Source organism: Euleptes europaea, chromosome 11, assembly GCF_029931775.1.
Source record: "Euleptes europaea isolate rEulEur1 chromosome 11, rEulEur1.hap1, whole genome shotgun sequence".
Classification (NCBI taxonomy): Eukaryota; Metazoa; Chordata; class Lepidosauria; order Squamata; family Sphaerodactylidae; genus Euleptes; species Euleptes europaea.
This window is the reverse complement of record NC_079322.1, coordinates 71,096,862-71,111,027: the sequence shown is the minus strand read 5'-3', so window position 1 is coordinate 71,111,027 and position 14,166 is coordinate 71,096,862. Positions and strand designations below refer to the sequence as shown.

The following is a 14,166-nucleotide window of genomic DNA, read 5'->3' as shown; positions in this document are numbered from 1 at the left end:
CAACCGGGAGTTTTACTTTCAAGAAAAACCTTTATATTTATTCCACGTTTGTAATAAATTAAATTTATTACAAAATTAAATTAAATTCTTTAAATTAAATTATTTATTTACTTTCTCCTTCTCATACCATAAGTATGCATGCCACCCGAATCGTAATTTAAATCCCTCTAATTCTAATAACTTCGGGTTCTCTAAAAGAATCCAGTTTTTTATCCAGGTAAAGCAAGCTGCTTGATAATACATTGTCAAATCTGGTAATCCCAACCCTCCTGTTTCTTTCAATTCTACTAAATTATTATATGCTATCCTGTGTCTTTCTTTACCCCAAAGAAAACTCGAAATATCTTTCTTCCAATCATCAAATATCTGAGCACCTTTCACTATTGGTAGATTTTGAAACAAAAAAAGCATTTTAGGTAATAGCATCATTTTAATTACTGAAATTCGTCCCCATAATGATAATGGTATTTTCCCCCAACTTTTTAAATCTTTTATTATCTGTTGCCATTGATCAACATAATTATTTTGAAATAAATTAAGATTATTGCTCGATATCCATATACCTAAATATTTAACTTTATGTTCAATATTAAATCCTGTCTTTTTAGTTAATATTTGTTGTTGTGAGAGAGTCATATTTTTGACCAATATCTTAGTTTTATTTTTATTAATTTTAAAGCCTGAAAGCTTTCCATAAACCTCCAAGATTTTATTCCATCTATCAATTTGCTCTATCGGATCAATCAAAAAACATTCTAGAGCATATGCTCTAACTTTATATTGATTTCTCCCTATTCTTACACAAACTACTTCATCAGTTTTTCTAAGATTTTTCAATAAGAATTCTAATACTAAAATAAACAACAGAGGGGAAAGAGGACATCCCTGTCTCGTTCCCCTTTGAATTTCAATCTTCGGTGATAATATTCCATTTATCAACAAATTGGCAGTTTGTTGAGTATAGACACTTTTTATGGCAGTTTTAAAATTCTCACCAAAATCCATAAAATTCTAAGACCTTAATCATAAACTGCCAATTTACATTATCAAATGCTTTTCCGCATCCAAAAATATCATAGCTATCGGAGTTGTATCTTGTTCCGCATATTCTAAGAGGTCTATTACCACCCTTACATTCTGACTAATCAATCTTCCTGGTAAAAATCCTGCTTGATCTTCATGTATTAATTGATTTAATACCCTCTTCAATCTAATAGAAGAGTGTAGGTTTTCAGTGGCCTGTTGGGCGAAGTCAGCTGACCTTGCCCTATTTGCCAGGTATTGGTTAGTATGTTGGCTTCAGTGACACATAAATACAGGCTCCAGTGGGCACATAGGCTTTCCCCAGATGCCACAGTCACATGTTCTGATGCCCACGGGACTTTAATGAGCTTTCCCTAAGAGATACAGGAGCTCTCTGCACATTTTGGTTTAAAGCCCTGTTCTGTGCTTGGCTTCAGCCAAAGCTCTTTGCCTTGATCCCTGAATGGGTTCCAACGCTGAACGCAGGAGTTTTCCCTACCAATGTGTTCGGCAGGACTGTCTTTCCCTTCTAATCTGGAGAACCGGGTTTGATTCCCCACTCCTCCACGTGAGCGGCAGTTGCTAATCTGGTCAACTGGGTTGGTTTCGCCACTCCTACACACGAAGCCAAGCTGGGTGACCTTGGGCTAGTCACCGCTCTCTCAGAGCTCTCTCAGCCCCACCTACCTCACAGGGTGTCTGTTGTGGGGAGGGGAATGGAAGGTGATTGTAAGTCTGTTTGATTCTTCCTTAAGTGGTAGAGAAAGTTGGCATATAAAAACTAATTCTTCTTCTTCTCTTGACCTTCAAATGAGTTGAAGAGGGGAGAAATTAGGGGAGGGGCTGTGGCTCCATGGTAGAGCATCTGCTTGGCATGCAAAAGGCCCCAGGTTCAATCCCCGGCATCTCCAGATATAGGAGAGCTGCTGCCAGCCTGAGTAGACTGTGCTGACCTTGATGGATCGATGGTCTCATTCAGTATAAGGCAGCTTCATGTCTGTCATGTGTTGTTAAAGTGTATAGAATGTATTTTGCCGACCTCAGTTTGACTGCAATCTTTTTTCCCTTCGCCCACTTCCATAAAGTAGGTGAGATAATTTTTGTTCTAAATGTTTGGGACCTTACTGTCCCTCTTCTTGCTATGATGAGTCCGAGGCTGCGATCCCACCCATGGTTACTTGAGAGTAAGACATTGCATTCGGTGGGATTTCTGAGTTCAGGATTAGGCTTCACCACAATAATTACCTTTTAAAGCTTTGCTTTTGGCTCCATCCTCCAGTAACGTTGCAGGGGCAGCCATGGAGAGTCTGTCTTCTCAAATAACCAAAAATAACCGCGTCTTGCTTCCGTTTTTCCATTGTATTCACAGGAAAAGTACTGCTATATTTGCCCTGACATAGTCAAAGAATTCGCGAAGTATGATTTGGATCCACGTAAGTGGATTAAGCAATACACAGGCATCCATGCAATCAACAGAAATAAATTTGTTATAGATGTTGGCTATGAAAGGTTCCTTGGTCCAGAAATCTTCTTTCATCCGGAGGTAAGAGAAATGGCTGCTACTGTTGGGTAATAATAACAATAGTATAATTACAGTCAGAACAGTAATGCATCTTTTAGTGAGAGAGCACCACCTTGTGGTTAAGCCACAGCTTTATTAGAATTGCATGACACGCAGAGCTGTTCGCAAACTATCAGGGGTTACCTTTGGGCCACTGTAGAATAGAAGTTGTTCAGCCTGTAGCTAGTATTCTGCAGTTAAGTGACTCTGGATATTGATGTTGCAGTGCATCTGGTTTTATGTGAACTCCTTGGGGAAAGAGCGCTCTTCCATGTGCCACTTAAATCTACCCATTACATGTAAGTAATGTGGTGTTTGAACAGATGCAAACTGATCAGGTGTGGCTGCACTCGCCACGTTCATGATAACCATGGCTGTGCATACACCAGGCCCACATTGTATAAAGGCCAAATACAGTGAATCATTCTTTGCGTCTGATGAACAAGACTCTTGCCTGCGCAAGCTTTTCTTGCACTAAAACCGCCTCCTGGAGCACCTTGTTGGTCTTCAAGGGGCTGCAGGACTCATCCTGTGCAGAGTTTCTCTGGCCTTAGCCCAACAAAATCAATGAGCTTTGACTTGAGTATCTCTATGTATCATAGAATCATAGAGTTGGAAGGGACCACCAGAGTCATGTAGTCCAACCCCCTGCACAATGCAGGAAATTCACAACTATCTCCCCCTCCACACCCACAGTGACCCCTACTCCATGCTCAGAAGATGGCCAAGATGCCCTCCCTCTCATCTTCTACTTAAGGTAATAGAATCAGCATTGCTGACAGATGGCCATCTAGCCTCTGCTTAAAAACCTCCAGGGAAGGAGCACTTACCACCTCTCAAGGAAGCCTGTTCCACTGAGGAACCACTCTAACTGTTAGAAAATTCTTCCTAATGTCTAGACGGAAACTCTTGATTTGATTTTAACTCGTTGGTTCTGGTCCGACCTTCTGGGGCAACAAAAAACAACTCGACTCCCTCCTCTATATGACAGCCCTTCAAGTACTTGAAGATGGTTATCATATCCCCTCTCAGTCCTCCTCTTCAAGCTGTACATACCCAGCTCCTTTAGCCTTTCCTCATAGGACTTGGTCTCCAGACCCCTCACCATCTTTGTTGCCCTCCTCTGGACACGTTCTAGCTTGTCTACATCTTTCTTAAATTGTGGTGTCCAAAACTGAACACAGTACTCTAGGTGAGGACTGTGCTCCTCTGGATTTTCTCTCTTTCATGGTCCAGCGCACTCATTTGTGTGTGTGTGTGAGAGAGACTGCCTCATTTCTTTTCAGTTTGCCAACCCAGACTTTATGGAGTCCATTTCTGATGTTGTCGATGAAGTTATTCAGAACTGTCCTATTGATGTCCGGCGTCCCTTATATAAGGTATTGTTGGCATGTGTGGGAAGGGGAGGGACTTAAGTACTTTCAGTTGTGTTTGAAGCTCATAAAGGTATAAGTAGATTCTACCAGGTATAAGAAGACAGTTCAGGGACAGGTCTGCCTAGAACAGGAGGATGGTGTGGAAATCAGCATTTAGTTTTAATCACGTGTAGTCTGTTTTTCCCAGTGAGACTCAAGGCGCATGGCACTGTGTAAAGAATGTGATCAAATAGCCACAGAGAGATTTAATAAGCAATGCAATAGGACTGGGACTGCAAAAATTGGAAACTGCACAAAATGTTCAGACATGATATGCCAAGAGATGCAGAACATGGAATTACGGAAGTGGAAGGATGTTCACGTATGAGCGACAGTAGCTGTTTGGAGGAGGGGCCGTGGCTCAATGATAGAGCAACTGCTTTGCATGTAGAAGGTCCAGGTAGGCTGGTAAGTGGGAAGGAGAGAAGGAAGCAGAAAAAGGGGAGAGGCTGTGGGGGCCTTTAGGAAAGGGAAAGAAGAAATAGGGGGGGAGGGGGAAACGAGATGCCACCCGCGAGTCCTTGCGGGTACCCTGCTTGTTAATAAAAGTTCTGTGTGGATCTAGATTGCTCCATGTCGTATCTCAAGTTCCAAAAACAGAACCTAGATACTTTGTACGTCAATGACAGCTGGTCTTGTCTTTGTGGATAAAGAGCCAACATAGCTCTTTAAAATTTTTTAACACCTTCAAATAACAAGTTAGTGTGCTATACATTACCTTTGTACATGGAGGTACCATTTGAAGGTCTTTTGATAGACTTGCCCTCCATGAATTTATTTAATCCTTTTTCTAAAGAAGAAGAAGAGTTGGTTTTTATATGCTGACTTTCTCTACCTCTTCAGGGAGTATCAATCCGGCTTAAAAATCACTTTCCGTTCCCCTCCCCACAACAGACACCCTGTGAGGTAGGTGGGGCTGAGAGAGAGTGACTCGCCCAAGGCCGCCCAGGTGGCTTCATGTGTAGGAGTGGGGAAACAAATCCAGTTCATCAGATTAGTCTCAACTGCCCATGTGGAGGAGTGGAGAATCAAACCCAGTTCTCCAGATCAGAGTCTACCACTCTAAACCACCGCTCTTCACCATTACACCATGCTGGCTCTCTAAAAAAGTCTCCAGCTTAAATCAGCAGACCATGTTGCACTGAGTTCCGTAAGTTAACAAGACTCTGTGAAGAGGAGGCCTCAGACTTGTCTGGCTATTGACAAAGATGGGCATCTCTGGGTATTTTTCTGTGTCTTAAGAACGAGAGTAAGGAAGAATGAAGGCAGCTCTGAGGGTAGAGAACAGAAGGGAATGAGCACGCCTGTCCCCTGGACATTTATTGTTGTTTGGTAATAACGAATAGTTCTCCTCCTCCCCAGCTAGCCTCTTCCTTTTTATTTTAAGTGTTTCTGGGAGATGTTAGTCATTTAAATGCTAACAGCAGTGTTTGAGACTCCTGCTGCACAGTCTGTAGCAGGCAGCCTGCTGGAGCCTGCTTTTATGAATTTCTGTCTGTTCTTTTGGTTCCTCAGCCTTAAGAACATAAGAAAGGCCATGCTGGATCAGACCAAGGCCCATCAGGTTCAGCAGTCTGTTCACACAGTGGCAATCAGGTGCCTCTAGGAAGCCCACAAACATGATGACTGCAGCAGCATTGTCCTATCTGTGTTCCACAGCACCTAATATAACAGACATGCTCCTCTGATCCTGGAGATAATCCAGGTCTGCATCATGACTAGTATCCATTTTGACTAGTAGCCATGGATAGCCCTCTCCTCCATGAACATGTCCACTCCCCTCTTAAGGCCTTCCAAGTTGGCAGCCATCACCACATCCTGGGGCAGGGAGCCACAGTTTAACTATGCGGCATGTGAAGAAATACTTCCTGTTGAATCTCTCACCCTCCAGCTTCAGCAGATGAACCTTAATCTTTAACAACTGGGATTAAATTACTTGGGTCTTCCTTTTAGGGCTGCATTGCTTTTTGTGTGTGTGTGTGGTTATGCTGGCCTCTGAACAGCAGCTAATGTCCGCTAATTCTCAGCAAACAGATGTGGCTCCTTTCAGTGTGGCTTGCCACGAGACGAAGTCCTTGAAATGAGGTCCATCTTCTGTATCTGTCAGCACCATCCTATGCAGATTTACTCCCACCTAATCCCATCAATTGCCCTGACCTGGATGGCCCAGGCTAGCCTGATTTTGTCAGATCTTGGATGCTAAGCAGGGTCGGCACTGGTTAGTACTTGGATGGGAGACCCTCAAGGAAGTCCAGGGTTGCTACGCGGAGGCAGGCAATGGCAAATCATTTCTGTTAGTCTCTTGCCTTGAAAACCCTACTGGGTTGCCATAAGTAAGCCGCAACTTGACGGCACTTTACACACATAAGCCTATCAGTTGCACTTCAATTGATTCAAGTCCTGGTCATCCCCTTTTTTTTAGGGGGAGGCGCAGCCACTGTCATCTTTATTGCTGTTTGGGGGGGCACGGTCATCACTGCCTTCTTTATCCCCATTTTTTTTGGGGGGGGGAGCTGCTGACATCTTTCTCTACTATTCAGTAACAACTCACTATTCATTGCTGGTCATATGTTCATAAAATATCACGGCAGGTGCAATCTGACCGTAGGGGCAAGTGGGAAGGAATTAGAGGAAAGCAATAAAAGAAAGGAGAGAGAATTTTGCATTATGTGAGGAAGATAGATAGATTTTTCTGTAGGTTGGTAGTAAATAACCAGCTGCTGAGGACGGTCAGTGGGATGATAAAATACCACTGCTGGTTTATCCCCCATCCTGATGTACGTCTGGGCTTGTAACTGCTTTAGCAGCATGCTGGTGGCAATCCTGAGCACTCTCACTTGAATTGATGGCTTTTGTGCTGCCCCTCTGCTCAGCCTTGTTTGAGATTTTCCTCCAACAGGAGAGGCTTGGAGCAGGAGAGGCTTGGAATGGGGAAGGGCCATAGCTCAGTGGTAGAGCCTCTGATTGGCATGCAGAAGGTCCCAGGTTCAATCCCCAGCATCTCCATTTAGAGGTGAAATACCTCTGCCTGAGACCCTGGAGAGCCGCTGCCAGTCTGAGTAGACAATACTAACTTTGGTGGACCGAGGGTCCAGTTCAGTAGAAGGCAGCTTCATGTGCTCAATGTGTTCAAGCCAGCTTTGCTGAGATTGACAGTGCTTCCAGCAAAAGATGTTTAGAATCAGGGTGCAAAATTTCATTCTTTTAAAAGACTTGCTGAACCTTGCTTCCTGTTGTACCAAAAACAAAAAAACACAGACAGATATTTTGGATAACCAGATATCTTCAAAACTTTTAAGCCAGTTGTAAGGGGGGTGTCTTAGAAACCCATGCAGTAGATAGGTGGCACTGTCTGACCATCATGAAATGCCTGGCTGGTGGAGTGTCTGGAATACGATATTCTTCCAACTGAAATGAAACCGGTGGCTTTTTGAAAGCTTGCCTCTTGACCGCACGGTTTCCTTGCCCTTGTTTCTCAGGGAAAGTCAAGATCACTTTGAATGTTTATACGGAGCTCAGAACTGCTTTGAAAGCCCCACTGGGTTGCCATAAGTGGTGGAGTCTGATCTGGAGAACCGGGTTTGATTCCCCACTTCTCCACATGAGAATGGCAGAAGCTAATCTGGTGAACAGGGTTGGTTTCCCCACTCCTCCACATGAAGCCAGCTGGGTGACCTTGGGCTAGTCACAGCTCTCTCAGCCCCACCTACCTCATAGGGTGTCTGTTGTGGGGAGGGGAAGGGACTGTGATTGTAAGCCAGTTTGATTCTTCCTTGAGTGGCAGAGAAAGTCAGCATATAAAAACCAACTTATCTTCTTCCCGTGCAACAGAATTTTGTTTGCAAATGTGCTGCGATGAAGGTGATTCAGCTTCTGCCACTGGTGGAATTCGAGCTGGCGTAAGGAGGGGGGCGGGATTTTGCCAAGCTGGGTGCCATCATCCTTCTCATGGGCTTGGAAGGCAAGATCTGGGAACTGAGAAAATTCTTCTCAGGCCTCATAAGCATTCTGCCCATTTTGGAGTAGCCCTGCCCTGCTCCCCACCCCTTTGCTTTACTTTTGATTCCTGTTGTTTAAATTGGGATCTCTCTAAGGAAATATAAAGATTGTTTTGGGTGGCTTCTGACAAGCAGTGGTTTTATCCAGTGGCGGTTTTCGGCCAACTTAAGGACATTTCACTGGTGAGGAAGGTGGGGTGCAGGAAGTACATAGACATATGCGAAAAGCTCCGGCTGTGCTGGATCTTTGCTTCTGAAGAAGCTTCCAGTCATGCGAATACTTGCTGGGTATTTTGCTTTTCTAAAAAAACAAATCAGTGGGTTATAGATCAAATCAAGCCTGAACTGACCCTAGAAGCTAAAATGATTAAACTGAGGCTGTCGTACTTTGATCACATTATGAGAAGACAAGAGTCACGGGAAAAGACAATTGTGCTAGGAAAAGGTGAAGGCAGCAGGAAAAGAGGAAGCCCCAACAAGAGATGGATTGATTCAATAAAAGAATCTACGGCCCTCAGTTTGAAAGACCTGAGCAAGGCTGTTAAAGATAAGACGTTTTGGAGGACATTGATTCATAGGGTTGCCATGAATCGGAAGTGACTTGACGGCACTTAACACACACACACACACACACACACATTTTGAACACACATGAACACAAGAAGCTGCCTTATACTGAATCAGACCCTTGGTCCATCGAAGTCAGTATTCTTCTCAGACCGGCAGCTGCTCTCCAGGGTCTCAGGCAGGGGTCTTTCACATCACATACTTGCCTAGTGCCTTTAACTGGAGATGTCGGGGATTGAACCTGGGACCTTCTGCATGCCAAGCAGAGGCTCTACCACTGAGCCATGGCTTCAGCTGTACTTTTCTCCTTGCCCTGCTCTGCTCTGTTTTTGTGTCATACACTTTGAGTAGCTCCAGTGCCTTTTTGGGAGTCCTCCAAAGATGGCTGCGCCTGGTTGTTCAGCAAGGCACATGCACAGCCGTTTTGGCTTGGGGGGCAATAATTTGCTCAAAGGCAAACAGGCAACCCTTATGGAAGCTACTGAAGTTGCTGGGGCCAAGCATGACGTGGCTTCTCCCAGTTCTTCTGCAGCATCTCTCTGGCTCTGAGATCTTCCTCCACGTTGTGGTGCCTGAAAGTTGTGGGATTAGTCACAGCATTGCTATTTCCTTCGTTATGATGCATCCAAACTAGATGGGCTCAAGTGACTGCCCCCTCCCCTGAACAATGTGTGGTCTCCCCATCATAAGCAGGCTTGAATTCTCTGCAGTTCCAGTAAAAGAGCAAAGAAGATATTTTGACTCATGAAACAGCAAATTCCCTTCCAGGAAATGTTGGCCCCGTGCTGCCACGTAGGTTTTTTTCTTGTACGGTGTTTAGCATTAACAGACACGATTCTCATAAGAACATAAGAAAAGCCCTGCTGGATCATGCCAAGGCCCATCAAATCCAGCAGTCTGTTCACACAGTGGCCAACCAGGTGCCTCTAGGAAGCCCCCAAACAAGACCACTGCAGCAGCATTATCCTGCCTGGGTTCCAAAGCTCCTAATATAATAGGCATCCTCCTCTGGCACTGGAGAGAATAGGTATGCATCATGACTAGTATCCATTTTTACTAGTAGCTATGGATAGCCCTCTCCTCCCTGAACTTGTCCCCTCTTAAAACCTTCCAAGTTGGCAACCATCACCACAACCTGGGGCAGGGAGTTCCACCATTTAACTATGCCTTGTGTGAAGAAATACTTCCTTTTATCTGTTTTGAATCTCTCACCCTCCATCTTCAGCAGATGACCCTCGCGTTCTAGTGTTGTGAGAGCAGGAGAAAAGCTTCTCCCTGTCCATTCTCCAAAAAAGTTGACTATGCACAGCGCGAGGAAACCATAGGCACAGCTGAGAGGCTCTTTGCCGCTCTTTTTGAAGCGGCAAGGTTTAGTTTGAAGAAGTGCTTTGGATGGTCAGCATTAACTTTCTCTGTGAAATCTAAGCTCCTTTGGGCTTTAGACCTTTCTTTTCAACACCCTTACAGTTAATCTTTTGTTAAATCCTGAGTGAAAGTGTGTGTGTTGGTGTAGCTCTGTTAGCTAAGGGCAGGTTTATTGACACCCATGTCGGTCTTAAGCATGTCGCAAACACACGCAGCGAGAATAAGCAGGCTGTCCGATCTGCCCACAGCGCAGACCAGGGAAACAGCCCGTTTTGCCATGCAATCAAAGGGTAATGCCACTCATTTCTCACTTTTCTATCGGGATGTTATTCTCAAGGCAGGGCTTTTGGGGCTTTCCAGTAGAGCTTTCCCATAGATTTGAATTAGCCATGCGCTCCATGCCACTTCTGGGTTATAAAGCCTCACGGGAGAAAAAAAAACATTCTTTCTTTGCCCTGTAGAATGTGGTTCTTTCAGGAGGATCCACAATGTTCAGGGATTTTGGACGCCGGCTGCAGAGAGACTTGAAAAGGGTCGTGGACGCCCGACTGAAGGCTAGTGAAGAGCTCAGCGGAGGCCGGATAAAGGTAAACAAGAGTTTTACTGCCTATTAAAAAGCTGCCAGTGAGCCAGACGAGGGCACATGTTGCTGTTAATGAAGCTCATAAACCAAGAGACGGTTTTGCCAGGGTGGTGAAAGCATTGACTCAAGCCACTGTCCAGTGCTGAGCTGCTGTGGCCAAGGCAAAATAGTGTCCGTGGCTTCCACAAGCGCACGAGGAAGCGAGCACATGAGCCTTGCATCCTGTTGTCTGATTGGAGAAAATGCCAGCTTTCAGAGCATCTGTGGAGGCGGCTTGGTGGCATTTGCCCCAGCAGCACCCTGTGCCAGAGAGACAGGGAGAGAACGAACTGGGCCCTTGCCTCTTGAGCAACTTGAATCACTGCAGTTAAAAGTTCACGCAGGTAAGGGGGGAAATCGAGGGTGGGGGAGAGATCTCTCTGCCTCCCCTGGTGGATTCCTCTGGAGTCCCGGTGGCGATTCTGCTGCAGACCGATTTGTTTAAAAATATTTCTTGGTGGCCTTCCTTCCCTCCCTCCCTCCCTCCTTCCCCCCCTCCCTCCCTCACAGCAGCCTCTTGAGATGTAGGGTTGAGCTGTAAACCTTTCTAGGACCAGAGAAGTTGTGCTTGAGATGGACCATTGGTCTGATGCTCTCTCATGCTGTGTCTGATGGCGCACTGAACGAGCGGTTGTCTTTGCTTTCCAGCCCAAGCCGGTGGACGTGCAAGTGATAAGTCACCATATGCAGCGCTACGCAGTCTGGTTTGGAGGTTCCATGCTCGCATCCACAGTAGGTGTCCTGTGAAGTCACACTGTTGTAGAACGGTGGTCCTGGAAGAGATCCAGAGAGCGTCCTGCTCCTGTCTCTCACGCACAGTGAAGATTATCTTTTTCTCAGACTTCCCTAGCAGATCAGCGAAAGCTCAGTGTTCTTTCCATTGATGGGCATGCTCTGATATTACATTAAGAGACAGACTCTGTGCTGTATTAGGTAAAGGTAAAGGTCCCCTGTGCAAGCACCGGGTCATTCTTGACCCATGGGGTGATGTCACATCCCGACATTTCCTAGGCAGACTTTGTTTATGGGGTGGTTTGCCAGTGCCTTCCCCAGTCATCTTCCCTTTACCCCCAGCGAGCTGGGTATTCATTTTACCGACCTCGGAAGGATAGAAGGCTGAGTCAACCTTGAGCCGGCTACCTGAAACCAACTTCCGTTGGGATCAAACTCAGGTCATGAGCAAAGCTTTGGACTGCAATACTGCAGTTTACCACTCTCCGCCACTGTATTATCCTAGTAAAACTTGCATTACAATCTAGGGAGATATGATTTGATCTGCTTTGGACTAGAGCGGGGTGGACAACCCGTGCCAAACAGTGGCATAACAGATGCATTTAGCTTGGCTATTAAAGCCAGTTCTCCCTCTGAGGGACCAAGCCTCTGAGGTGGTGGCAGCGCCACTGGCCAGGTACACCTTTTCTTTCCCCACCCCTGCCCATTTTGTCTGCCAATGCACTGACATCTTTACAGGTAGGTGTTTTGGTTTTTTGGCACTTGAACCAAAAAGGTCGCCTGTCCCTGAACTAGAGCAAAGGGGGAGGGCTCAGCAGAAGAGCATCTGCTTGGCAGGCAGAAGGTTCCAGGTTCAATCCCCAGCATCTCCATGTAAAAGGAATCAGGCTGTAAGTGATGTGAAAGACCTCAGCCTGAAACCCCGGAGAACTGTTGCCAGTCTGAAAATACCAACTTTGATGGACCAAGGGTCTGATTCAGTGTTAAGCAGATTTGGAAAGGTGACAGAAGAGAAACCCATAAGTGTATTCCGTAGGAGAAGTTTGCAGGGGCCAGTGAGGTTCTGGTTCCTCTTTTCTTATATATTAATAGGAAATGTAGCCACCCAATAGCATATATGTCCATGCAAAGCCCATGACATGTAAGGGGTGGGGAGAGAAATGGCAAACCACCTTCTGCTGAATTATGCAGTCAAAGTGATATAGACAGGGATTTAAGCAGACCACACTCCAAATATTCACCTTGACGTTTTGGCATGGTGTATACTTGGTGTGAGGTAGGACCAGAGCTTTTTGGATTCTGCACGACTTCTAGATTTCTGTCACCTGGTGGAGTAACACACAAAGCTGCCATATACTGAGTCACAAAGTTGCCATATACTGAGTCCTTTAAGTGTAGATGCCAAGGATTGACCCCAGGACCCCCTGTATGCAAAGTGTGCACTCTACATCTAAGCCATGCCTCTGCAACCTTAAATAGACCCAAAATAAATATCCGTAAACTTGCCTTTTGATTAGCTTTGGGACAAATTGATGAAATAGCCTGGACCCGGTCTTTCACACGTGGGATGCTGCTGTTCTTCTTATGTAAGAACATAAGAAAGGCCATGCTGGATCAGACCAAGGTCCATCAAGTCCAGCAGTCCGTTCACACAGTGGCCAACCAGATGCCTCTAGGAAGCCCACAAACAAGACGGCTGCAGCAGCATTGTCCTGCCTGCATTCCACAGCACCTAATATATAGGAATGCTCCTCTGATCCTGGAGAGAATAGGTATGCATCATGACTAGTATCCATTTTTACTAGTGGCCATGGGTAATCCTCTCCTCCATGAACATGTCCACTCCCCTCTTAAAGCCTTCCAGGTTGGCAGCCATCACTGCATCCTGGGGCAGGGAGTTCCACAATTTAACTATGCGTAGTGGACCTTATTGCTGCTGCTGTTTCCACAGGAAATGGTTCCAAATCTGTGCTGGAGTGGCCTCTTTGCATCTTCCTGGTGCAAATTCTCTACCACTTTCATTGTAGCATCTATGGCGCTGATAGTTTTCTTAGGGGAGCAGTGTTAGTCTGCAGTAGAAGACCTAGATGCAAGTCCAGGAGCACCTTAGAGATCAACAGCATTTTCTGGGGATGAGCTTTTGAAAGTCAGAGCTGTATCTGGTATATGATGAAGGGAGTTTTGACTTTCAAATGCTCATACCTGAAAATCTCATTGGTCTCTGAGGTGCTGCTGGATTCGAATCTAGCTGTGGTCTTAATGTTGTGTCTCACCGGTACCAGCTGCAAAATGATTTTTGCCTTGGTTTTTGTATAAGTTTTTTCATGCCCGCTTCTTGTCTTTTTTTGTTTTTCTTTTTACCCTTCTCAGCCAGAGTTCTTCCAAGTATGTCACACCAAGAAAGATTATGAAGAGTATGGCCCTAGCATTTGCCGTCATAATCCTGTCTTTGGAGTTATGTCCTAGCGCCTGTTTCGGGTAGAAGTATCCGCTCTATTGTCTGCTGTGTCTGATGGAGCTCCTGCGGTTTTGGGAGAAGAGGAGAACGCTTGGTTTGAAAAGCTAAGCTGTGGTGTTGTACGGCCACTTGCCTTGGCGGAGAGTACTTCGGTCCCGCCGTGTGCGTCGGAGCCACGGCTTGCAATGCAACAGATAACCTGGAACCGTTCTGGCAAAAAGCCACCTACGTGCCAACTCTGTGAGCCTCTCCTTTCCTCAACAGTAGCTTCTAGCCAATGGGCAAACCCTTCCATCTTGGGAGACTGTGAGAACGCAGGAGTTGTGGGGAGAAACAGAGGCCGGGAATACAAGCCAAACCTTTCCTCGCTGTCATGTTCCTTCTGGAACCGGGAAGGGATGCTTAGAGATTTGTATCCGCGGGTC

At 45.7% G+C, this 14,166-nt stretch overlaps 1 protein-coding gene across 2 annotated transcripts in view; it reads left to right on the top strand.

Moving 5' to 3' along the window:
• ACTR3B (actin related protein 3B) overlaps positions 1 to 13,790 on the top strand; it is a 42,806-nt gene extending 29,016 nt beyond the window's left edge. Inside the window, exons 8-12 of one of the 2 annotated variants that reach the window (XM_056857497.1) lie at positions 2,393 to 2,566; positions 3,871 to 3,963; positions 10,391 to 10,516; positions 11,200 to 11,283; positions 13,658 to 13,790. In XM_056857497.1, coding sequence (XP_056713475.1) covers positions 2,393 to 2,566; positions 3,871 to 3,963; positions 10,391 to 10,516; positions 11,200 to 11,283; positions 13,658 to 13,765 — 585 coding nt within the window. In that variant the 3' untranslated portion in view covers positions 13,766 to 13,790. Of the gene's footprint in view, positions 1 to 2,392; positions 2,567 to 3,870; positions 3,964 to 10,390; positions 10,517 to 11,199; positions 11,284 to 13,653 lie in introns of both variants that reach the window. The other variant, XM_056857498.1, reaches the window with a different exon arrangement.
• Positions 13,791 to 14,166: the final 376 nt, after the last annotated feature.